The sequence below is a fragment of the Chinchilla lanigera genome, unplaced genomic scaffold (assembly GCF_000276665.1).
Source record: "Chinchilla lanigera isolate Chin_1 unplaced genomic scaffold, ChiLan1.0 scaffold00144, whole genome shotgun sequence".
Lineage (NCBI taxonomy): Eukaryota > Metazoa > Chordata > Mammalia > Rodentia > Chinchillidae > Chinchilla > Chinchilla lanigera.
Genome location: NW_004955545.1, coordinates 3,024,399 through 3,050,993, shown reverse-complemented (window position 1 = coordinate 3,050,993; position 26,595 = coordinate 3,024,399). Strand labels below are relative to the sequence as shown.

At 42.1% G+C, this 26,595-nt stretch overlaps 1 protein-coding gene across 11 annotated transcripts in view; it reads left to right on the top strand.

The window, feature by feature from the left end:
• The window catches only part of Arhgef11 (Rho guanine nucleotide exchange factor (GEF) 11), a 110,484-nt gene that overhangs the window by 48,166 nt on the left and 35,723 nt on the right, over positions 1-26,595 (top strand). For 3 of the 11 annotated variants that reach the window (XM_013508280.1, XM_005411732.2, XM_013508277.1), the window contains exons 1-11: positions 5,358-5,533; positions 7,030-7,121; positions 8,062-8,160; positions 11,157-11,206; positions 11,978-12,035; positions 12,738-12,913; positions 13,676-13,747; positions 18,624-18,743; positions 20,864-20,909; positions 21,511-21,587; positions 22,668-22,805. In XM_013508280.1, coding sequence (XP_013363734.1) covers positions 5,373-5,533; positions 7,030-7,121; positions 8,062-8,160; positions 11,157-11,206; positions 11,978-12,035; positions 12,738-12,913; positions 13,676-13,747; positions 18,624-18,743; positions 20,864-20,909; positions 21,511-21,587; positions 22,668-22,805 — 1,089 coding nt within the window. In that variant the 5' untranslated portion in view covers positions 5,358-5,372. Of the gene's footprint in view, positions 1-5,357; positions 5,534-7,029; positions 7,122-8,061; positions 8,161-11,156; positions 11,207-11,977; positions 12,036-12,737; positions 12,914-13,675; positions 13,748-18,623; positions 18,744-20,863; positions 20,910-21,486; positions 21,588-22,667; positions 22,806-26,595 lie in introns of those variants that run through there. The other 8 variants (XM_013508276.1, XM_013508279.1, XM_013508275.1 and 5 more) reach the window with 4 other exon arrangements.

The window sequence follows — 26,595 nt, the reverse complement described above, 5'->3', positions numbered from 1 at the left end:
ATAAAAAGGAATCCCAAGTACTGTAACTTGCTACACAGAACTTGTAGTGACATTGTCTTAGAGCAACAAGAACTAAAGGAAATCTTGAATTTAGTAGGTTTATTTTTGCTAGTGACATTGATACCACAACTCCACAGAGAGCAAAAGAATAAATACTTTGGTATTGTTTGGGAACAAGGATCTTACTATAAGAAAAGGAAGACAAAATTTAGAATGGGGAAAATGAGGGAAAATTCTGTCATGTTGAGTTCCAGTTGGAAATACCAGTGAGAACTCAGAATTTTACAATTATTTCTTAGCTCCATTCATAGCTCAATACCATGAGCACCTCGCAGCCAGATCTTTCTGCTAACAGGACCCAGAGCTCCTGAGAGAAATGTTTGGTTCTGAGTCTGGCATAGGGTCAGTACAAGGTGAACCTGTAGTATATTTTTGTGACATAGAGCCAGGACACAGTCAATACAGATGGGAACATGTTAAAAAGACATATAAGCTGATTTGTGGAAGTTCCCAGTGTCAAATTGGGATACTTTTTAACATTAAAAAAAAAGAATCCTGGGCTATCATAAATTGGGAGAAGAAAACAAAATCTGTGAGTTCATAGCACTATTCTAGAAAAAGAATGAGGTTACCTACTAATAGCTACAGAAGGAATAACAGAAATAGCAAATTTCCATTTTGTAGCCATTAGTGCAGTAAGTGGTTCAGGCAAGGATCATCTGTAAAACTGTTGGGTTAGAGGCTGTTGAACAGGATAGTCTTACATTTTCAAAATACAGCCCTATGGATTTCTCACTAATTCAGAAGGGAAAATAGACCTTTACCATTGCAAAATCTCAGAAACACCTGAGTAATCAAACTTCACATCACCAAAATGGGACAACCTATACACCATCACTTATATAGTGATTTTAAAATGCTTAATCTGAATCTAATCATGAGGAGACATTGACAAATCCCTCTTGCGGGTCATTCATTAAACAAGATAGCTGGCCTGGACTCATCAGAAAATTATTTTTAGTGCATGCCTTGAATGACATCACTCAAAAAGGGTCATTCAAGGTCAGCTTGGGCTATATAGGTCAAGGCCATCCTGAACTACAAGCATAACCTTGACTCAAAAAAGAAAGGAAGAAAGATTATAAAGGACTTGCAGGCCTTTTTAACTCAGGGGACCTCAACCCCTAGGCCGCTGACAGTACCTGTTTGGAAACAGCCACAGATGAACCGCTCCCCTTCTTTTGCACTACCTCCTGAGCTCTGCCTCTTGTCAGGTCAGTGTTAGGATTAGATTCTTTATATATATATAATTTTTAAAATTAATTCTTGTTTGCAGTACATGCAGCTTATAAGCATCTTGAAGAGTGGGTGCATGTACATAATACAGTTTGGTTGTTTTTTTAATCCTCTTCCCCTTCCCTCACCCTTAAGTCTCCTTTCCCCATTTTTGTTTTTGTTGCTGTTATTACTTTTAGCTCATGTTTATAGCATATAATGTTTACATTCACTGAAGTTACTAGGTTCCTGTACTTGGCATATCTTTATTCTGTTTATTTCCCTTTCCTCTTCCCCTTCCCCTCCCACCTCACCATTGTTGTCTTGGATCCTTTCCCATTTGCAAGAGATCCATCCCCATGTCTCCTGTCTATTCTTTGTTAATCTCTTGTTCTTTACCTTACTCAAACGGGAGATACTACTTGGTTTTCAAGCTTGAGTGTCTGGTGTATTTCATTCAATATTATTTTCCAGGTACATCCATTTTCCTACAAATGTCTCATTTGTCCTTCATAACCAAGTACTTTTCCATTTTGAATATGACTTTTCTTTATCCAGTTATCTGTTGATGGGTACGGGTTTAGCTATTATGAACTGTGCTGTTTAAACATTGGTATGCGTGTATTACTGTAGTACGGTGTCTTAAACTCTTTGGGGAAGATACCTAGAAAGAGGGATAACTGCATCATATGGAATTTCTAACTTTACTTCTTTAAGAAATCTCCATAGTGATTTCCATTAATGGTTGTACTAGTTTACATTTTAACCAACAATGTAAGAGGGTTCCTTTTTCACCACAGCCTTGCCAGCATTTGTTATTTTTTGATTTCTTGATGTTTGCTATCCTTTCTGGAGTAAGGTGGAATCTTAGTGTTTTAATTTACATTTCTGTAATGGCAGTCCCATTCATAATACTAACAGCATACTTTACAGATCTAGCGAAAACAGTCCTAAATTTTATATGGAACTAGAAGAGACCTAGAATAGCAAAAGCAATCTTGGCCAAGAAGAGCAAAGCAGGAGGCATCACAATACCTGACTTCAAACTGTACTACAAAATAATAGTGATATAAACAGCATGGTACTGGAACAGAAACAAATACACAGATAAGTGAGATACAATACAGGATACAGAAACCTCCCCAGACACATTGAGCTATTTGATCTTTGACAAAGGGGCCAAAAGTAGCCAGGCATGGTGGTGCACGGCTGTAATCCCAGCACTTTGGAGGCTGAGGCAGTCGGATCTTTGCAAGTTTGAGGCCAGCCTGAGCTGCAAGGTTAGCTCAAGGCCAGCCTGAACTGCATAGCGAGACCCTGTCTCAAAAAGACCAAAAAAAAAAAAAAAACCGTTGGAGAAAAGATACCACATTCAAAAAATGGTGATGGGAAAACCAAATAACTGTTCATTGAAGATTAAAACTGAACCTATATCTCTTATCCTATACTAAGTTTAAATCAAAATGGATCAGAGATCTAAACATTAAAACAGAAATATTGATGCTACTAGAAAATAGGTAAAATACTCTACTTGAAGTCGTAGTCACAGAAAGGATTTTCTAAACAAGACTACAGTTGCACAGGAAATAACAGCAAGAATCAACAAATAAGATTACATCAAATTAAAAAGCTTCTGTACAGCAGAATAATCAGTAGAGTGAAAAGACAGTGTACAGAATGGGAGAAAAAATATTGCCAGCTACTCCTCAGACAGAGGACTAATAGTATCTAGAATATATAAAGAACTTTAAAAGTTACACCATCTAAAATAAAAGACCCAGTCAAGAAATGGGCAAGTGATATGAATAGTCACTTCACCAAAGAAGTACAAATGGCCAACAAATACATGAACAAATGTTCAACATCTCTGGCCATTAGAGAAATGCAGATTAGATTCTTGTAGGAGCACAAACCCTACCGTAAAGAACAAGTGTGAAGGATTTAGGTTCTGTACTCCTTATCAGAATCTGATTCCAAAACCACCCAACCCAGTCCTGACTGACTAGATATAGGGAGTAAATATGAGATTGAGGCCAAGCGTGGTGGTGCAGGCCTGTAATACCAGCGCTCAGGAGGTTGAGGCAGGAGGATCATTGCAAGTTCAAGAGCAGCCTGGGCTATAAAGTGAGCTCAAGGCCAGCCTGAACTGCATAGTGAGACCCTGTCTCAAAAGAGACAAAAAAAAAAAAAAAAAAAGAGATTGAGTCAGCAAATCTGTGTCAGTGGTATCATTTAGAGAGCACAAATTTGGAGGAAAGCTCTCTGCTCTCCAAGGCCTTCCCTATGCCCCCGGGATTTAGGCTGAGTGTAATCTGAGTTCTGCTGCCAAATTTTGATGGGCCAAGGAAGAGGCCACCTCTGTTTCATGCCAGACTACCTTCCTTTCTCTTTTGTCCTCTTTCTCTCAGATTAGAACCTTCCAAGGACCTTTTTCTAAATCCTGTGTTCATACTCCAAACCCAGTTCATCCTACAGTAAAGCCATTCTTTCCATCCACCCGGCCTGCCTTCTGTAAGGCATCCCCTCTCTCTCCTTCTTTGCGCTCTCAGAGAAAAAAATCAAATTGCCAGAAACCTGTTTTGTAGTTTGCTTATTCCCCCTGTATATCCCCCAGCCAGTGGTTGTGTCTCTTAGAGGAACTTCCAGTGGCTGGTAGAATGGTCTTTGTCCATGCCTCTGATAGGATTTTATAGCTAAATACATGCACACTTGCTTCATTTCCCTTCAATGATGTGGAGCTCCTCATGTCCCAGCGCAGATTCAGCTTAAGACAAACCAGGTTGAGTTCCACGATAGAGTGCAAGCCTAGCATGTGCATAGCCCTGGATTCACATAAACATCCGCAACACCAAAAAGAGAGAGGAAGAGAGGGAGGGGAGAGAGAGGGAGGAAGGGAGGGAAGGTGAGGTACCAGGTTAAAAGAAATGTTACCTTCTGGACTTTAATATGGGTATAGGTAGCTAGCTGGCTTCCTACGAGGGCCAGGAAGAACACAGCAAGAAGACTTGTAAAACAGGTTTTCTCTGGAGGTAGTGAGGAGGAATTCAACTCCAGCACAGGTAACCTGGTAGTGGGGTATTAAGGGTAAACTGAAGGCAACAGATGACCCATTGGACCAAGAGACTGTTAAAAATCATTTCTCTGAGTCCCTTTCTGATGGGGGCTGCTGGTCTCTAAGTATTTGTATTAAAGATCTACATGTTTTTCTCATCCACTTACTTCCCTGTTGCTGAACAGGGTGTGGAGCAACGCTGTCCAGGAGAGCTCTCTACCATGAAGGGAGTGTTCTAATCTGCACTATCTAGTGTCGTAGCCACTAACTATATGTAGCTGTTAAGTATCTGAAATGTAGTTAGTACAACTGAGAAACTGCTTAATTTTAAAGATTAAAATTTAAATGGCTACATGTAGCTTATAGCTTACTGTATGAGATAGGTCTAGATTATAGAATATAGTAAACGTCCACTACATGACCAAAGCTGAATTTTACTGTGAGTGGAGAAGTGGGGAATAGACAGGGAATTATGGAGTAGGGTAATTTGAAGAAAATCGGAAGTTCAGCTTCTGAAAATTTACCTTTTCTGGCTTGTAGGTATGTATAATAACAGGGAATAACATAGGAGGAAGGGCCATTGTGGCCAAAGCCAGACACCAGAAATGATTCCAAGTGAAGGGAGGATGGTAGCCAGTAGAGATCAAGAATAGGACTGAGCACCTACTGAGTCAGGCACGGGGGACACTAGGCAGCCACACTCTTTGCCTTCAGGGACCTTCCAGCCTCATCCTGGCTGCTGTACTGAAAAGTGGGCAAGCGTTGCCATTGATCATGCTGCAGGAAGGCTGGGCACTGGGATCTGTGGAAGACACCCAAGTGCCACTCAACCAGGCATCAAACTACACTTCCTGCTAAGGAACCAACGCCTAGGTTGAAGACACAGGATGACCTTTCTCCTGAGTTTATGGGAAGCTTAAAAGAGTTTTAAACTGCAAATCACATGGGTAAATTTACACTTTAGTAAGCTCATTTGCTGTATTGTGGCCAGTTTCCACCTTTGGGTCCTTCTTGGCACTGTTGTGGTTTTTCTTTTGAACCAGTGATGTCCAGTGTCTTGTCTGCTCGTCTGGTTTATGTCGTGTTTTGTTTTTCTTCCTCCTTTCCTGCATCGCTCTCTGCTGGGGCCCATGCTCTGTTCTTCTTCGATGTCCTTCTCTCTCTGACCCAAAGATCAGCCAATAAAAAGCAGTCTCACCTGTCCAGGTAAGAGGGGTGCCACTGTGAGGAGGGAAGAAAATCCCTTCCTATTTAAAAGTTATTTGTTTCTTAGATAGCATCTTCACAAGATTCAGAGCTAAAGTACAAAAGAGAATATAATGAGAAATCTCCAGTTTATCCTCATACATCAGCCATCCACTGTCTCTCCTCAGAAACAACCCATGTTATATTTCCTTTATATCCTTCCAGAAACATGTTAGATATTTTTGCATGCATAAGTAAATATGTAAAATATTGAAACAAATACTTTCTTCTTCCTTTTACTGTTGTTTTCCATGTACACATAGTTATGTATCTTGCTTTTTTCCCCCTCAATAAAATACCACACATATCTTGCATTATTATATAAAATGCCTCCTCGTTTTATGTGGCCAAGGTATGTGTCATTATATTGATATAAAATAATGGATTTAACCAACTATCCATTGTGAACATTTAGATTATTCCCAGTGTTTGGCCATTATACCCACTGGTAACATAAATAACCTTCTCCTTGGTCATTTGCTGTAGCTAGGATAGAAATTGCCCCTTGACAGCAGTTAATAATTTGGAAACTGGCAATTTATAGTGTTTTCTAAAAACAAGGGCCATAGCAGTGATTTGAATTTCTTGTGTTCCTGTAGGGGTCCTGATTAATAAGAGGTCAATCAATGAATCTGGTTGGGTGCTCTGCAATACTCTGAGGGTTCAGAATCTAACTAAGGTGCCTCAGGATGGCTTTTGGAACAGAGCTGATTATGAGGTTAGAATATACTACTGCCAAATGGACCAGAGTCCTGTTCTCCATGCTACCCAAAACATAAGGAGAATTTTCAGAGGCAGCAGTGTTGCTGTGCCTCTCCTTTCTAAAACAGTGTGTAAGTTGCCAGCGACCCAGTAGGTTAGAACTAAATGCCCTGTCCCTGTCCTGGAGACAGCCGTTTTGGAGAGGTGGTACTCTGAGGTGCAAGGAGATGAAGCCAGCATGGGGAGCTTGCTTCTGCTATAGCCATCACAGCATTCTGCTATGTTCATGCAGGCCCCTGTACATGTTTGACCTGCAATGTCCTCCCTCTTTCTTTGCAAATCATCACCTAACACTAACTAGCTATTTGTTTTTTCTCCTGTCTTTTTCTTGCATTCATTTTCTCTGCTGCTCCGTTCTGTTTCATCAGCCCCATTGCAGCCTGGTAAGACCCAACAAGCATGTGTGTATGTGCGCATCCCTTCTTGTTACTGTCTGTCACCTGACTCCACGAAAGGCTGTATCTCCTCTCTTTGCTGGATGTTGAAGAGATTATGCTTGCCCTGCTGGGTCAATTTTCCAGATAGGTGGTGTTGCTAGCAGGGTAGACATAGATAATCTCTTATCAGACTGAGCAGGTTATAAGGTGGGTGGATGAGTCTCTCATTGGCCAAGACTCAGGGCCCATTTGACAGAGCCTCTTTCTACAGGTACCCCTGACCAGCTCACTGATGGATTTTCCTTACTCCTTCTCCAGGTTAAGTAGCCTGTCTTCCCTGGGAGATTCTGCACCTGAGCGCAAGTCCCCTTCTCACCACCGCCAGCCCTCTGACACCTCTGAGACAACAGGTAACCACCTTCTTGGTATTAGCACATAGACATAGCAGAGCACGCACCCTCACACCCCAAACATAAAGCACATTAGTCTTTATATTGAGCACCTAATGTGTGCCAGACCTTGTGTTACCAGTTTATGTAAATTCTCCCCTTACATCAACCTAGAAAGTTAGGTTTTATTGCCTTCATTTTACAGATGAGGGAACAGAGCAGTTCAAAAACCTCCCCAACTGTCCAAGCTTGTTACGGACAGAATCAGGACGGACCCAGTTCTGTTAAGCTCTGGAACCCATTCTTGAATCATTACAGAATGCAGTCACATGCACAATGCCTGTCACAATCTCACAACAATGAAGACAGTCAGTCAGTAGTCACCACGTTGGTTTCTTCTCATTGTTTAAAGTTCCATAGATGGTGTGCATGTGAACAAAAAGATTTCCTCCTGTCATTTGTCCTTTCCTGGACGTGGCAAGGGATCAGCCCTGAGTCACCTGGTGTGAAGCATCCAGCTCTGCAAGAAGCAGTCAGCAAGTATTAGTGTCCCACCTGCTGATGTCATTGGTAATAATATGACATAAAGTTTTTAGTCCATCCAACAGACTATTCTTTTGCTGTAACATTAGTCTTCAGGAAGGTAGTTGGACTTGGCCCTGTCCCTTCTTTGACCAGTCTCACCCAAACCAAATAGGACTGACATGTATAAGAGACAAGCATTTTAGCACCGCAGAGAAGGATCTTTCCTCATGTGGGAAGCAAAGGTGATTCCAGATGTTTGCCAGTTACTGGGAAGAGTGTCGTATGTTGGACAGGATGAGTCTAGGGAGTTGGGCTAGTTTGGGAAGGCTTCTTGAGGAAGAAATGCCCTGGGTCTTTCCTAAGTTGGCCTTGGCTTGTATGTACCAATCTTCAAAGATTCCTGGCCTTGTTCTCTTCTGCCTCTGATCCCTGCCAGGTCTTGTTCAACGCTGTGTCATCATCCAGAAGGACCAGCATGGCTTTGGCTTCACTGTCAGTGGGGACCGAATTGTTCTGGTTCAGTCTGTGCGGCCTGGTGAGTGCTCCCCTCTCCCCTGAAGTGGACATCTCTTGCAAAGGTACATGTATGTGACAGTGCAGCATGATAGGTGGGGGAAGGAGCCTGGGGGCCAAGAATGAATTACTCTAGAACTGCTGCCCACAGACATCTGGTCAGTTTCCACAGTGCCAAGCCAAGAGGCAAAAGTTGGAGGGATCACACATCATGGTTGCTTCTCCAGTTGGGAAGTGTGGAACCAACAGAACAGCCCTTGGGTCACTGGACAGATACCTGGTTGCCATCCAGGTGAGCCCCTCATACTGAGTCAGAAGATGTGAAGAGGAATCAAAGGCCTCCTTTCTTCATACCAACCTCCACATTACCTGGCTGAGTGCTCAGATGGTCACTTACTATTCTGGTTTACAGTTCACAGGCACACTGGTCCCAATGGTTTTAGAACACATTTATTTGCAATTATTAACACATTAATAAATTACCAAAAGATAAGTAATAAGTATCAGGTATTATGTCAGATGAAATGGTGTTTGAAAGTTGGGCAGTCTGGTTCAAGGAGCATAGTCACTTCCCTACTGATCACTTTGGGAATTCCTCTTGGGAAAAAGAGGATTTCAGGAATAGTCTGAAAGATGGAAATAAAAAACCAGATTGGCAGAATAGGCATTTGGTAGAAAGGGAGTTAAGAGTGGTGAGGGCTCACAAGCAAATCTATTGTGTGTCCAGTTGTGTACAGAAGAGCTGTGAACAATCAAAACTGTGTCATATACCAAGTGGTCAAGTCATTGTTGGTGGCCCAGGTTGAAGAAGACAAGCAGGAGGGAGAAGATGCAGAACAGTGTATAGCAAATATCACTCAAAGGGATGAACTTTATCATAGTAAGTAGGATCAGGCTGGTGACATGGATCATCTATCAGCTTGTCCTGTAGGAGAAGACAGGAAGGGGTAAGAGCAGACTGGCATTTCACCCTAGGGAAAAGAAGAAGGGAGAATATACTTGCAGTAATTTTGGAGAAAGACTCCGGATATGTTTAGGAAAAATAAAAAGGCAACTACAAATGTCTGACCAAAATGAGACATGTGGGTCATACAAGGATGTAAATAATTATAGACTCTTATATTTGGGAGCTAACTTTTACCAGGGGAAGGTTTGTTTTTCATATCCTAGAGTAAAGTTCTGAAAAGATAGTTTTATTTTTTGCTTCCCTTATTTTTTCAGTTCCTGGATTAGGATGAGATAGAGCTAGTAGAACAACCAGTAACATGTACTTTGCCTTGTCATCTGTTAGATACAGAAAATATGGGATCACCTCCAGTAAAATGTAGGTTCAGCTCTCCTTCACTTTCCTCCTCCTCTTAGGCTGAGTAGAGTTAGAATCAAAGAGGAAAGAACAAAAAGATGACTTGCAATAAAATAAGGAGTGTGTGTGTGTTGAGGAGAAGACTTAATTTGGATTGGCATGGAAATCACAAGAATAATAAAGTAATCGCTGTTGTCTTTTCCAAATTCTTTAGTTCCCTATTTGTGTTTTGCCTCCATCAGAATCACACATAAGTCTTAAAATGATTGAAGTCCTTATTCCTAGGCCCAACCTTAGTACTGAATCACTTTTCTGACAAGGAGTCAAGGATACCATTTTAACAAATTGCCCTGGTGATTCTCATGCTAACAGAATTATGAGAACTTCTGCTCAAATTCTTTTGTTTTGTTTTGTTTTGTTTTGTTTTGTTTTGTTTCGTTTCGTTTCATTTCGTTTTTTGGTTTTTGAGACAGGATCTCGCTGTATAACTCAGGCTGCCCGTGAACTAATTACGTAGCCCAGGTTGGCCTCAAACTTGTGGCAACCCTCCTGCCTCAGCCTCCCAAGCACTGTGATTACAGATCATATTCCTTTAAAGAGTTTATTTTAATCACTGAAGTTATTAGAAGTCACCTCATGTATTTCATATATTCAAGTAAAATTGCTTTTTCCTTTCCAGCTTTCATTTCTACAAATGTGTAAGAAAGAATTTCAAGCTGTTTGCAAATACTTTTCCATAAATAGCACATTTTGGATGAAAGAAGTCTTAGTGCCCGTACTGAAAAGCCAAATTGGAGTATAGTCATCACTGTACATATTTTTTTTTAATGTACTAGAAACATCTAGCTGTGCTTTGTGGGAATTTTGTTTTGATCATATAAATACAACTTGGAGATTTAATGATAATCTTGGGGCAAATTTACAAAATATAATTTTTATGCCTTTCATTAACTAATTTCAGCTGTAGTGTTTCCTGAGCATTTTGAGCATAAATTAAACTAGCAGTAGAAGCCACTTAAAACTACATGGAGGTGAAAACCACCATAGCCACTAGTTGAATGATAACCTGAAAAGATCAGGAACATGTTCTTCTGAGCAAATCCTGTCAACCAGTGTCAGAAGCCCTCATTCTGGTCCATTTTAAAAGAGTAAGCTATAAGTTTAAAACAGGTTTTTTAAAAACAGAAAAATAAAATAATCATGATTTTTAAAGGTATGAGTTCTCAATATCTTGATGAACCTCTCACAACATTTATGAACTACCAGTTTAAAAAACTTGCTTTAATCCTTTTCTCCATATTTCTCTTAATAATCACTATTACTTTACTAACTATACCTAATGCATTAAACTCATTTTTCTGACTGGGTAATAACAATGTTTATCTGACCTTGGAACATCTTGACACTTCACATACATCAGATGCAGTCTTCCTGGGGCCTGGCCCTGCCTGTCTCCCACCTTGCTGGTCATCAGAAGTTGGGCTTCTGAGCCAGGGCAAAGGATGAGCAGCAGATGTGACCTCCTGGAGTCTGCTGCACCTTGAAAATCATTTGCTACTGGAGCAAAATGGTGTGTCCTCCCAGCAGTTGAGGTGCTTCATGAAGAAACACATAACAGCATTTCAGATAGGGATCTGACAGGAACTGTGGTGTAGGTTCAGTGGCTTCTGGGGAGGGTTGTGTGGGGCTTTGTTGACCAGGCCTTCTTCTTACAGGAGGTGCAGCCATGAAAGCCGGAGTGAAAGAGGGTGACCGGATCATCAAAGTGAGTGACCCTGATACCCATTCCCTGGAAAAGAGGCAGGCATGCAGAGGTATCTCTGGCTTGGCCTGTCCTGCCAACATCCCTTTTGATACATGGAGTCTAGTGTAGCCCCACGAGAGGGAGCAGGATAATATAGGGAGAGGAGAGAATTAAAATAGGTGGGTTCCATATTCTGGGCCCTTGTGAGTCTAAAGCAGCCGTGCTTCTAGAAGAGGTGTTATTAGCCCAATTCATATATGATAAAAATAATATTAAGAAGCAGGGACTGTGAGCCTTTAGGTTCTCCTCTTGCTAGTTTGTGCCCCCTACAGTACTGACCTTAGATCCTTGGCTGTTCTAAACTGCTGGAATCCACCTTGTCCATTCAGGTCTGTCTTCTGTGTAATGCCTCTTAGAAGTATTAAAGAAATCCTGATGCAGAGATTTCTGGTCTCCCAGAAAGGAGGAAGTACACTGGGCCAGCTGGTACATATATGTGACAGACAAATGGGCAGAAAAGCATTAAAGAAATAAATGACCAAACAAATGAATGAATGAGTGAATGAATGGATGAAAAAACAAGTCTTGTCCCTGAAAAGTTATGTACTGTCTGAAAAGACAAAACATATGGAACATACAGACAGGAATGAATTTCTAATGTGGATTTAAAAAAACAAGTGAGGTAACTAGAAAGCCCTGAAAATGGCTTCCTAATGAAGTGACATTGAAATCTTAGATAAGAGCCCCCAGGTTTCTGTCACCATTACTCAGTGTTCTTTGTCCCTCCAACAGGTCAACGGCACCATGGTGACCAATAGCTCTCATCTGGAGGTAGTGAAACTTATCAAATGTGAGTTGGAAAGGGGTGAGCACCAAAGAAAGTTAAGGGACTAGTGGGCTGAACAATCCACTTAGAAGGCCACAAAGCTCTATTATCATTTCTAATGGAGACACTCATCAGATTGCTTAATTTTTGCCACACCTGTATTTGCCACTCCTGTGTAGACCATATCTTACTGAGACCACATCTCACTGAAATAGCATCTGTCCCATCTTGCCACACAGGCTACTTCTTGTCGTCTACTTCTTGGTTTGAGAGTAGGGGGAAGCAAAAAATACTCTGTAGCCAGGAAGACCCCACAATTGACTCTGCACAGATAATTAAATAGAAGCAACAAATGTTTAGGTAAAAAAGGGTATGGGAAGTCTTGGGGGTTGTGGGTGGAGGCCTAAAATTTGAATGCCTGCCATTTGTGAGGCAGGCAGTGTGCTGGAGCTTCACATTGGCTGTTTCATTTAATGAGCTAAAGGAGGAAACAAGGGGTGGATGAGGTGGTACATGTTTGAGGTCTCTGCAGGAAGGAAGGGAAACGGGTTGATGCGGGGTAAAACGGCAGGGATTAGAGAATGGTTGGGGCTTTACAAGTGAGAACTTAAACTACAGGATTACAAGATTAATGAAAGGAGAAAGAAGGATCTTCTCCTTTGCAGTTTGAATATCTGCTGTCCAGAACAATACTACCTGAACAAGCCTCTCCTTGTCTTCCTCTAGCTGGTGCCTATGTTGCGTTGACTCTCTTGGGCTCTTCACCTTCATCCATTGGCGTCTCTGGGCTCCAGCAGGAGCCATCAGCAGGAGCTCCCCGAGTCACCCCCATGATACCACCACCACCACCTCCTCCACCTCTGCCACCTCCACAACGTATCACAGCACCCAAACCAATGCAGGTAATGGTCTTCCTGGCTCCTCCTCCTCACTCTGATCCCTTTGAAGAGCTCCCCAGTGGGGATTAAATTGAACCAAGTTGTGTTAAGCAGAGACGAGCCAGGAGACAAATGAACAGTGTTGAACAGAAACGAAAGCTGCATAAGAAGACATTCCATGACTGGGTGTCCTCCTCCCATATGAATGTATGTGAGGTTTTATCAGCCAGTGGCATTCAGTGTGTTCCTAAGTATCTGAGAGTGCTCCCTCACTAGGGAGAGCCCCTACCCCAGGCATGGACGGAGGCATCAGAGGCTGTTGCCAGTCAGTATTATAAGGATATGCTATTAAGTCAGAGAGCAAGGAAACAGTTTCCAAGAGAAAAAGGCTGCCTGGAAGAATGAAATATGGATCTTGGTAGAGGGAGAGAATCAGACATGGGCAAAAGCAAGGGGAAGGACATCCTTGTGAGTGGGAATACTTAAAAGAGGAGGAGATGCAGACAGTTAACAGGAAACAGGATTTTCCAGTTGGAAAGAAGACCTACCCAGCAAGTCCCTGGAAAAGTTAGGTAGTGACTTATAGTAAAAGTTTGTAGGAAGTTTAGGAGTAAGATCAAAATAAGATTTTATGTTGACTTCATCCCAACAAGGTCCTGCATGTATACAAAACACACCATGACCCAGGCTATACTCCTACACTTCCTGCCCAGGGAGCAGAAGATCCCAGAGAGCTATGCTGCTGAACCAGTCTCCAACTCACTCAGTTCTGTCTTCCATCCCTAGGATCCTGAAGTTCAGAAACATGCCACCCAGATCCTCAGAAATATGCTGAGGCAGGAGGAGAAAGAGCTACAGGTGAGGTTACTGCTGAAGATAGCCTGCCCACTGCCTTAGTGAAATCATACTAGCGCAGTCTGCCAACGTACACAGTTCAGTTTACAGTCCATATCCTGTCACTGTAAAATCTTAAAAATAAAACTTCGGGATTACTGAAGAGTTGTCATTTGAATTTGTTAAAGCAGAGCTGGGTGTGGTGGTGTACTCCTGTCCTCCTAGCACTTGGGAGGTGAGGCAGGAGGATTGTTGCAAGACCAGCCTGGGCTACACAGCAAGACCCTAGCTCAACCCACTCCCCCCCAAAAAAGAACTTGTTAACACAGAATTTTATTAATACAGTGCATAGGATAATTGAGTTCCATAGATAATAGACTAGGCTAATGATAGGTGTGAACCACGTACACGCAAGTGAGGGAACATTAGAACTGAAGAACATCAGAGCAAGCTGGAGTTGATCTTAGAGCTTTCCAAGGAAAGAAGGGTAAGAAGCATGGAAGGTGGGGATGGGTAGTGAGACCTGACCAAACTGATAGGGTCAGGGCACAGGGCCCAGCTTGGTGGATGGGATGAAAAAAGATTTGGGGACTAAGGAAATTACTTGCACAGAGAACGATGAGAAGATTGATTTGGCTGAAGAGGAATAATCAGTCCTATCATAGCTGTGACTTGCAGCAGTCTTCTCACCCCTTCATTTCAGCTCAGTACATTTCTTTTTCAGTGCTCATTGTGTGTATTGACCTTGATGTGTTTAAAATCTATAGGGGAAAGTTCAAATTACAGTAGGAGAGAGAATAGGAGGGACAAAGAGTTGGCCGTAAGAGAGCAATTACTTTAGTGATTGAACATGTGAGAAAAGGCTGCACAGGGGAGAGTATTTCATTGGGCATAAAGAGTGGAGCTTCCGTATTGAAGAGAATAGGGGAGAGTGCTAGTGAGTGACAGCTTAGGGTAAATACACTCACTTAACAAACGCTAAGTCTTGCTGTGTGCTGGGTACTATGTGTATTAGGGTAGTGGGTGAGAATAGTGTTAGGAGTAAGAATTAGAAAAATAGATGAGAGGTGAACCTTTGAGGATTAGCAATCCCCCAGAACATGGATGGATGGATGAATGAGTAAAGATATACTACACTGTAAGTGATGATGCTTATGTATATATATCTACACAGTAATGAAGACACTGGTACACATATAAAGATAGACCTATAGGTCCATGGAGTAGAATCTAGAGTCCAGAACTGAACACGTACATCTATTGTAAGTTGATTTTCAACAAAGGTACCAAAATAATCCAATGGAGAAAAAGATTTGGGGACTAAGGAAATTATTTGCACAGAAAATGATGAGAAGATTGATTTGGCTGGAGAGGAATAAAAAATGGCACAGGGACAACCAGATTTGCACTTACCTCACACAGTTAACAAAAATTAACTTGCTGGACATGGTGGCACACACCTGTAATCCCAGCATCCAGGAGGCTGAGACAGGAGGATTACTGTGACTTTGAGGGCAGCCTGAGCTACACAGTTTGAGGCCCAAATCAGCCTAGAGAACTTAGTGAGACCCTGTCTCCAAATTAAAGATAAAAACGGGCTGGGGTATAGCTGTGTAGCTCAGTAGTAGAGCTGTACCCTGGCTTTGGTCCTCAGTACAAGAAAAAAAGGAAGAAAGGAGAGAGAGGGAAGGAGGGAAAAAGGAAACAAAAAGACAGCAAATAATAAGTGTTTGAACAGATGCTTGATATTATCAGTCATGGAGAGCTGATAAAATGACATTGGTACCACTTTATAACAAAAATAATAGAAAATGTCAAGTGTTGGTAAGGTTGTGGACAAAGCTGAGAAATATTTGTTTATATTTTGTTTACATATACACTGTCCTAATCTATTCTCACCGTTGAGTGGGAATATAAAATATTGCAGCTATACTGGAGATAAGCAGTTCTTCAAAATGATTTTTTTTTTTCTTTTTTTTCAGTTTTAGTTTTTGGGTTTTTTGAGACAGTGTCTTGCTGTGCAGTCCAGCCTGGCCTTGAACTCACTATGTAGCCCAGGCTGATCTCAAACTCACAGCAATCCTGTCTCAGCTTCCTGAGTGCTGGGATTATAAGCGTGTGCTACCAGACCCTACTAGTTCTTTAAAATATTAAACCAAGATACTGCATGACCCAGCAATTCCACTCCTAGATAAGTACCCAGAAGAATTAAGAACATAAGTTCCCATAAAGACATTCAGAACAGTTTTGTTTTTTATTAGCCAAAAAAGTAGAAACAACCCAAATGTCCATCAGCTAATGAATAGATAAACAGAGTGTCATATATCCACACAGTGGTATATTACTCAGCCATGAAAAGGGTAAAATACTGATACATATGCTGTAACATAGCAGAACCCTGAAAACATGCCAACTCAAACCAGACAGAAGTCCACAAATTGTGTAACTCAATTTGTATAGAAGTCTAGGCACATCCATAAATACAGAGGAGATGAGTGCTTGCCAACAGGTGAAGGAGACATGGTCAGTGACTGCCCACAGGTGCTGCCTTGTTGAAGTGATAGGAATGTTCTGGATTAGATAGTGGGGATGGTTGCGCAATTGTGTGAATATATCAGAAGCCCCTGAATTACATACTTTAAAATTGTAATGCTTATGTGACATGAATTACACCTCATTGACATTTTTTTTTTAAAGTTTCGATGCCATGATAGCTCGAATGAAGGAATAATTACTTCTGCAGTTATCAGAAGGCTTCATTAGTGGTGCTTGAGCTGGATTCAGCCTGCTGTGACTAGAACATTGAAAATGACAGTGCGTACGGATATAAAGAAGCAGTTTGGGCTTAAATATCATGAGGAGCTCGGACTTTGTCCTAAAGGCAATGGCAGCTGATCAAAGGATTTTGAGCAGGGGACCAATCACTTTTTCAAATCAGTGTTCTCTTAGCAGAGCATGTTAAGTGGACAGATACACAGAAACCTAGGAGGCTATTACAGAGATGACAGACTTAACAACAACAGTAGGAGTCAGAACAGAAGGGAGGGAACAACAGTGGGAAGCATCTCAGAGATCCAGTCAGGGGAACTTAGCAGCTGTAAGGGAGAAGAAAAGATTGCCCAAAGTGTGGATGCCTGAGTAGGTGGTGATGCCGGTAATGGAGCAGAGTAGTGGAGAGGAGCAGAGTTTAGGGGAAAGAAATGAAGGTCAGCTCTAGGTGTGCTGAGTTTGGAGGTGTGCAGGAGACATTCAGGTAAAGAAGCTCCTCTGTGCATGTGGGGGGGCCAGGGCTGAAGCTGAAGAGAAAAGGCTGAATTCAAAGAGAGGTTTGCGTACCCTCAGTACACGGATGATTTTTGAAATTGGGACCTGGATGAGATCTCCCAGGGCATCAGTGCAAAGAGGAGAGCACTAACGGTAGATCTGGGGACTTAGGTGCTTCTACGGCACACTTTTATATTGTACCTGTTCCTTGAAAGAGTAGCTGTTTGAGGTAATGGGGAAAACACTAGGTTGTGTTTGTTGAGTGATGACCAGAAACCAGAGAACAGGGGCTGTGAATGTTGGCTACTCTTGAAATACTTGGCTGTGAAAGGAAGGAGGGAAAAATGGGGCAGTGGCTTGAGGAATAACTGGGTTTTGCTAGAAAAGATTTTGTTGTGGTGTTTAAGTCGGAAAACTTGACCATTTTTGTAGGATGAAGCAAGGAGTCCTTAGAAGAAGACTAAACATGTATGAACAGTGTCTAGAAAGTGCCCGAAGCAGCTGGAGGGATTGACTCAGTGTTTTCTCTTGTTAGGCGGGGTGGAGCGGGAAACGGCTGTGAATGTGTGGAAGTGGAATAAGGTTGGGAACTGTCTCACAAGACGATGTTGCGTGCTAGGACCGAGGGAAGAGCTAGGGCTTGATAAGCATGGAAAGGATAAAGCATTAAATGTGAAGAATTGCTGGGCGTGGTGGCGCACATCTCTGTAATCGCAGCACTTGAGAGGCTGAGGCAGGAAGATCACTGCAAGTTGCAGGCCAGCCCATGCTACATAGTGAATTCAAGGCCAATCTGAAATACATAGTGAGACACTGAAATCATGAAATAAAATAAACGTGAGGAATTTTAAAAAGACTGTCAGATAGCAGGAAGCCTCAGATGAGCTTAACTAATATGTGAATATAACATCTTTATTTAACCAACAGGCTGTACTAGCTATCTCCTTTTTTAGTGAAATATGAGTAGCTGCTGTGTATTGTGACCCATAACCATGCGCCAGACATTCTGCAAGCACTTTACATTACCTCATTCAGACCTGACAGCCATCCCATGAGACAGGCACTGTCATCACCACTTTATCAGTGAGGATGTATTAAGGATTGCCCAAGTCTACACAGCAGTTAAGTGGAGGAGCCACAGTTCAAAAGCAGGTCTACCTCAGGCCCTGTGCTCCACTCTGCTAAGTGCTTTAAGGAGTAGTAGCTGCAGGTCAGAATGGTTCCTGTTCTCTAGGAGCAGCAGGGATGGCTCTGGTCGGCCTTCCTCTCTCCGAGGGTTCTCGTCGTGTGTAAGCTTCCTCCTCAGCCCTCTTTTATGAACTAATCAATCACTTCCATTTTTCTCACTTGAGTAGGGGGTGCTTAGGATGAGGAAGTTGAGCCAGGCCTTGAAGAATGGTCAGACTAGTGCAGGCCCTTGTATTTTGTCTTCTCTCTCCAGCCTCCTCATGTATTCTGTTTCTCATCATTTGCCCTTTTTCTGACCCTAAGTGACAGTTCCTCCACTAGAAGACAAGTCTCTTCTCTTTCCTCTTTGTTTTGGGGTAACTGTCTGTTTTTTCCGCTGGTCAATCAGCCATTCTGTACTAACCACCCTCTACATTTTCCCCTCCTCCTCCTCCTTATCCCTCCCCAGCGTATCTCTGAGGTGTATAGCCGGAACCCTGACAGCCTGCTGGAAGAGCAAATTGAAGGTGCCCGGCGGCGAGTCACTCAGTTACAGCTGAAGATCCAGCAGGAGACAGGTGGCTTAGTGGTGAGTGATAGTAGGCGTAGATCTAGGAAAGGCACCATGCAGTGGGGTAGAGTGAGGGATAAGGCCAAGGCAGAAGACCTCCTAAGTCATGGCAGGACCTGAAGGCTGAGCTTGTGTGTTGTATTTTATGAAGCAGAGGCTGAGTGCTGTTGTACACTTGGGATGCCATGCAAAGGAAAAGCTTATTTCTTGCTCTCTAAGAATTCATGGTTGCCTTGGAATGAAGGAAATAGGAAATCAGACTCTCAGGTTCTGCCTCCTAATGATCTTTACCTTCTGCATAGTTTGCTCATGGCTGATGTATATTTGAAAGCTACTCTTTCAAGGAACAGATACAATATAAAAGTGTGCCGTAGAAGCACCTAAGTCCCCAGATCTACCGTTAGTGCTTTCCTCTTTGCACTGATGCCCTGGGAGATCTCATCCAGGTCCCAATTTCAAAAATCATCCGTGTACTGAGGGTACGCAAACCTCTCTTTGGATCCAGCCTTTTCTCTTCAGCTTCAGCCCTGGCCCCCCCACATGCACAGACGAGCTTCTTTACCTGAGTGTCTCCTGCACACCTCCTACCTTGGCTATATTCAGGACTTGTCTCTTAGCTTTGAGTAACAGGTCTTCTCAAAGAAATCCAGGGATATTTTAAAGTCAGTTATGTGAAGATCCCCAGTCAGCTGAGAGGGTTCTGCATCAGTATCTAACAACTCTCAAAGATGCCAGCAAGGAAATGGTTCTCTGTTTTCTTGAGGGACTTTACTATTAGTTTCTCTCCCTTTTTATTTTTTGAGACAGGATCTCTTTATGCAGTTCAGGTTGGCCTTGAACTCACTGTGTAGTCCAATGATGCTGTTGCCTCCACCTTTCAAATGCTGAGATTATAGGTGTGCACCTCCATGCCTGGCATAGTATTAGTTTCTTATCTCCCTCAAACCTCAGTAACTTTAAAATCTCCAAGAACAATATTTGCCAAAACCAAAAACTTATTTAAGGCTTATCTAATTAAGACTTTATCTTAAGGCTTTTTTAAAACTTATTTAAGGCTTATCTAATTAAGACTTTATCTTAAGGCTTTTTTTATCCAGATCAGAAAAGTTTGGGAATGAGACAGATAAAGTATTCATTTCCTGAAGGATTTCTCATCTTACATAGTGAACCAGAGCTCAGGTTGCAGATTTAGGCCACTTGGTTTCAAATCCTATCTCTAGTTACCTTTAGCTTTTTGGAGGAATGAATTACTCTCTGGGAGGCTGAGTTTCCATACTTATACAATGGAGATTACAGTAGTATCCACCTAGCTGGGCATGGGGGGCATGCCTGTGTTCCCAGCATTCCTGGAGGCTGAGGCAGAAAGATTCCAACTTTGAGCCCAGCTTGAGCAACATAGCAACTTGGGGAGAGCTTGTGTTATGGGAGTTGGTGGGTAGCAGGACTAAAGCATGCTCTGGCACAGGGGCCAGTGCTTGTTTACTGCCACTGCCATTGCTGGGATCCATGTGCTCATGAGGTGGAGAATCTGAGAGGCAGAGTCTGGAGATGAACTCCAACCCTAGCTTTAGAGTTGACCTGCTGTGTAGCTTGGGCAAGTTACAAAGGTGCGAGCTTCTGTTCATTTATCACATGGAAGTAACCTGCCTCACTCAGTTGCTGAAAGATTAAATGCAGCCCAGAAAAGCACTTTGTAAACAGTTAAATACTGTCAGTCACACCATCCCCAGTGCCTGGGGCTATCAGCCTAGCTGACATCTGTCTGTCCTCCCCAGAGAACTCAGAAGTAAACATTTTACATCTTCCCTTAGTACCTACTTCAGCTTTTTCTATTCCTTGATAGTTAAGTTCTTTCCTGCATCCAACCCAAAGGGGATAATAGATGCTCTGAGGTCCAGGGTAACAAATGTAGTCAGAAGTGTTGCATTTTACTAAGGGTAAGGCTCCTTCCCACCATTAGGGGTCACCATCCTCTCAAGCTGTACCTATGAAGAAATTTCTCCTAGCTGGGTATTTCTGAGGCAGTGAAGCAGAAGTGACCACTAAGTATAAGCAGATACACCCTGATTAGAGGAGGCAGACAGGAGAACGAAAAGGCTCACAGAATCTGCCTGCCCTTTGGGGCTTTTTTCTTTCAGGACGTACTTCCTCTATATGGTGATGTCAGCCAGAGACCATCAGAAGGTGAGTCCCCCCACCATCCCTTTTTTCTCTGGCTTATAGTACAGGTTTCTTATCTTTTGTCCTCACCCCATGGGGCAGATTCTGGGAAAGAAAATACATAGTATCTGCCCTCTGGGAAATAGAATAATGGGAAAAAGAAGTCCTGATATACAGGGCAACAGAACATAGTGGTGATAAGCATCTGATCAGGAGCATTGGATAGATAAGGACCAGGCAGATACTGGGATGAGTGTGGTCCAGACAACAGCTTACCTAAGAGCACGTGGTACTTAGGGACTCAGCAGATGCTATTTGTGGAAAGGGATCAGTGGCCAGAAGAGGGCTGGGAATGAGTTGAGAGGGGTAAGACTGGTTTGAGATATGCTGCAGTCTTCCTTTAGGAGGTAACATGTCCTGTGCACAGGTGCAGAGGTACGTGAGAGCTAGGAGTGGTGAGAGTGGAAGGGAGCAGTGCCCAGAGAATCTAAGGGCCATGAAATGAGAGCCAAAGGAAAACCAGCAAAAGAAAAGACAGTGGCAGTGTCCCTGTCCTGCCCTGGACACAAGTTCTCAGAATAAAGGTTCTTCTTTCCCCCAGCCCTACCATCTAAACTCTTTCCAGGCCGTCTCTCTCTGGATTCCCAGGAGGCAGACAGTGGCTTGGATTCTGGGACAGAACGCTTTCCCTCGCTCAGTGAGGTGAGTGCCAGGAGGGGTGGGGCCTTTTAATACTGCATTTACTGCCCCTTCCCTGGGCACAAGGCACTCTGCTGCACACTGGCTCACAGGCTCTGGCCTGTCCCCTGTGCACCTCTTTTAGTTACTGTGCTCTGGGTTCCAAAAGAAGGGCTTCAGACAATGTCCTTATGCCATATCCTCAAATATGGCTTTATTCTATTGCAGTCAACTATTGGGTAACAAGTAGGATGGAGAAGGAGGCCAATCATGTTCTTAACTGTCGTAGACCTTAGCAAGTAAGGGCTAGAGCACAAATCATCAATAATACAACCAAAAACATTTCTAGCTGCCTGGGGTGACGTCCTGTTAGAGGAGTGAACCCAGAAGTGGTAGTCTTTCTTTGCTACAGATCTTTTTCTGTTGAACAGCTTGTCTTTTCTAAAACGGTCAGAGAATTTCTGGTTTTTACCGCAAAGGTCAAAGGTACTCTCAATTTACCTGTATAAGCTGTAAATAGACACTTACAGTATAAGAGTGCAAGAAGTAATGATGGTAGCAGTAAAATATTCACTTAGCTAGATAATTAAATAGGTGAATAAGTAGTTAAAAACATGGTAAAAGCCTAATTTACATATTTGGAATTTTATTTCCTCACTGCTTCTGTCTGTTGGTGGGGAGATGATCAATACACTTGAAAGGACCAATGTTGGGAAAGTGAAAAAGGGAGGGAGAAAGAGAGTGGTGCAGGGGGTGGGGTGGGTGTCCTTAAATAATCTTTAGTTGATATTGTACAGGAAGTGATGTAGATGGTGATGGAGAGAGTGGGCTGTGGGTTAAAACTGCCTGGATTGAATCTAGGGAGTACATTCCAAGCTCTTTGACCTTTGAGCTATTCTCATACCTTTCCAAGTCTTAGTTGCTTTGTGTAAAAAGTGAGGTAAATAATAGTATCTATCTCAGAGCCAGTGGAAGCATTAAATGAGATACTGTGTAATCAGGGTGGTGCAGTAATATGCAAGCGTGGTTCTTGTCAGCAGATGAGCTGAGCCCTGAGAGTCTCCTGGACCAGGTTTCTTCTCACACAGTTCTCTGTTCCTCTAGTCATTAGTGAATCGCAACTCAGTACTGTCAGACCCCGGACTGGACAGTCCTCGAACCTCCCCTGTGATCATGGCCAGGGTGGCCCAGCACCACAGGCGGCAGGGCTCAGATGCACCAGTCCCCCTGTCCAGTGACCAGGTAGGTGATGGGAGCTGCCCTGAAGGTTTCCATTCCCCCTTTCAGAACTGTAGTTTGGAGGCATGGTTATTGCACTACATGGTCTTGAAGCGTCAGACTGAACCCCGCTGTGGCCACTCACAACTTGAGAAGGTCGCTTAGAGAACAAACAGTGAAGAAAAATGTGATAGAAATAGAAATAGGAAAGTCAGGCAGTCTCGGTTTCTGTGTGAAGAGTCAGTGGATGTATCTTAGGGATGTGGCAGCTAAGGAGCAGATCACTCGTCTTCCTTTTAATGTCTGGATAGAATAGGAAACAAGTTTATTTAGTGTTTTTCCAGAATACTGATTTTCAGTGTTCTTTTTCCTTAGCAAAACCTTTTTCGCAGAATCTTACTGTTTAGAACTCCCCTGTAGAAAACATAAAAATTTAGTATTTGAGGAATCTTCTTGGTCAGCCTCCCCCACCCTCAAGGGGCACTCCATGGAGCCCTTGGTTCTGCAAGATGGGATTTGAAAGCCCCACTGTCCAGGTGGAGAGAGGTAGGTCTAGGGCAGATTTCAGGAAGATGGGTTTGGGCTCAGCATAAAGACTTACAAAGAGAATGCCTGTTCTTTTGCTGACAGAAGCTGCTACACCTGTTAGAGACACTGGGAAGCAGTCTTCTAGTTCTGTCAGTAGTGTTTTTAAGTTACCACCACGATGCATTCTTATCCACATTCAAACTGCATGATGTGACTTAATGTTTTTCTTCAAGCTTACTTTTTAAAACTTAAATTCATTTTAAAGGCAGTCTATTAAATCAAAACCGGGATCATGCTATAAATGCGAGATAAGTGTAAAGCTAAATATACATTTAGAAAGAATTTTATGAAGTTCCAACTAGAAAGCTGTAGAATAGTGTAGACAGAAAGCTGCTATTTATGCTTTAAAAAGGAATCATCTCCTTCCTAAGGTGTCTGTGGATAAACACATGATGAGAATCTAACAGTGACTGCCTGTGAGGAATTGGTAGCTTGAGGATAGATGTAGGAGGGAGGCTTTTCATTATATTTACCCTTTTGTACTTCTCCAACTCTAGACTATGTGAATGCATCACTTATTTTAAAAATAGATTACATTTAAAACAAGCTGAAATATAAACAGTAGTTGAACTCAGTCTTTTGCTTGTCATCAGCTTTAATTAAGGCCAAGAACAGTTCTGCTTTTGCGAAAGGTACTAAAGATGGACCAGGGCAGGCTAAAATGTTCTCTGGGTTAAGCAAAAGGATTAGATGAGCTGAAGAGAAGCTAACTTTCTTACAGCATGATTCATTGCTGTATAATGCCACATCCAGGTACCCCCTAAAGTCACTTTGAACCTTAACTAAAACTATCTTGAGTTCCACCAGTGGTACCCTTCCTACACTGGAAGACATTGGTATAAGAAAATATACAGGTGGTATTTGTAAATTGTGAGTTGCCACCTTTTGGTGAATCATGAAATCAGTACTGGAGATCAAGAACAGTGTTTATTGGGGCTGGGGATTTAGCTCAGCGGCAAAGCGCCTGCCTGGCAAGCACAAGGTCGTGAGTTCGGTTCCCGGTACCGGAGAAAAACAAAAACAAACAAACAAACAAAAAAAAAGAACAGTGTTTATTTTAATGAAGTAGAGTCTATTACCATGGAAAAGAAAATGTCAGTTCATTCACTATAATAAAAGTAAGTATTTCAGAAGGCCCTTGCCTACACCTATGTCTTTAAGAGTTTTACCTATTTTGTCTACAGATTGTGTTTTTGTTTTAATATTTAGATCTTTGATCTATTTTAATTTTAGTTTAGTACATGGTGAGAGATATGGGTCTAGGTTCGGTCTTCTGCTTATGGAGGGCCAGATCTCACCGCACCATTTGTTAAAGAAGTTAAAGAAGTTTCCTCCAGTGAAAGATTTTTGACCCTCTTGTCAAAGATCAGGTAGATGGGTTTCCCTGGAGTTGTTTCTACATCCCTCTGTTCTGTTCCATTAATACACAAGGGTCTTTTTGCCAATACCATACTTTTTTAAATCACTGTAGCTTTGTAGTATAACTTAAAGTCCAGTATTATGGTGCCTCTTTCTGCCTTACTCATGTTGCCTGGTCTTACTTTTACTCTTCTAGGTCTATTCTGGCTCCATACAAAATTTAGGGTTGTTGGTGGTTCTGTGAGGAACGATAATGATCTTTTGATTAGAATTGCATTAAAACTGTGTATCAGTTTTGGAAGGCCATTTTGACTCTTGCTTTTGCCTGTACAGGAATAGGGCGTACCTTTTCTGATGGAATAGGAGATACTATTTTCTGATGTCCTCTCCTTTCTCTCCTTTTTCAGAGTACTATAGTTTTCATTGTAATTCCTCAATGAGTTTATTGGTACATAATGCTATTTATTTGTGTGTGCTGATTTTGTATCCTGCTGCAGCTGCTGAATTTGGTTATTTATTCTGAGTCTTTTGGTGGAATTTTTTTGGGGTCTTCTATGTAGAGAACATCATCTGCAAATAATAATTTAACTTCTTCCTTTCCTGTACGTAGCCCTTTTACTTCTTTCTCTTGCCTGATTGCTCTAGGTGATATTTGTCTTGTCGTGTTCCTGGTTTAAGAGGGAATGCTTTCAGCTTCTCCCCATTTAATATGGTGTTGCCCTTTGGTTCGCCATAATGGTTCTCATTAGATTGAGATAAGGTCTTTCTACGCCTGTTTTCTTCCAAGTTTTTATCATGAGTGGATGTTGAATTTTGTCAAAGGCTTTTTCTGTGGCTGTTGAGATGATCATGTGATTTTTGTCCTTGCTTCTGTTTATGTGATCTGTTACATTTATTGATTTGTAGAAGTTTGACTATCCCTACATCTCTGAAATTAATTCTCCTCAGTCATGATGTATGACCTTTTTGATGATTTGTTGCATTTTGTTTGCCAGTATCTTACTGAAAATTTTTGCGTCTGTTTATTAAAGAGATTAGCCTGTAATTCTCTTTTTTTAGATGGGTCTGTAGTTTGTAGTTGTTTGTTTTGTTTTGTTTTTTAATTATTATTCCTTTAGTTTCATTGCCTGAGCTGGGCGTGGTGGCACATGCCTGTAATTGCAGCACTTGGGAGGCAAAGGCAAGAGAATCACCGTGAGTTCAAGGCCAGCCTGGGCTACGTTAGTGAGTTTAAGGCCAGTCTGCACTACATAGTGAGACCGTGTCTCAAAAAAAAAAAACCAATTTCATTGCCTGATATTAGATTATTTAGAATTTTTATATCTTCTTGATTCAGCTTTGGTAGTTCATATGTATCTAGGAATCTATTTCTTCTGAATTCTCCAGGTTCTCAAAGTTGTCACTAATGATCTTCTGCATTTCAGCAGAATCCATTGTGGTTTTGTTTTGTTTGTTTTGTTTTGTTTTGTTTTGTTTTGTTGAAAAAGGGTTTCACTATGGAGTTCAGGCTGACCTTAAACTCCCTATGTAGCCCAGACTGGCCTCAAACTTACCCCCTGCCTCTGTCTCCCAAGTGCTAGGTTACAGGCATATGCCACCACCACGCCTGGCTCCATTGTGATTTTGCCGTTTTCATTTCTTGTTGCATTGACGTGGGTCTTTCCTTTTCTGGTAAGATTGACTAAGGGTTTGTCAATTTTGTTGATTCTTTTGCAGAACCAACTCTTCAATTCATTGATTCTTTGGAGTTTTTTGTTTGTTTGTTTGATTGATTGTTTGTTTTTGTACTGGGAATCAAACTCAGGGCCTCATGCTTGCCAGGCAGGTGCTATGCTGCTAAGCTACATCCCCCACCCTGTATTTTTTT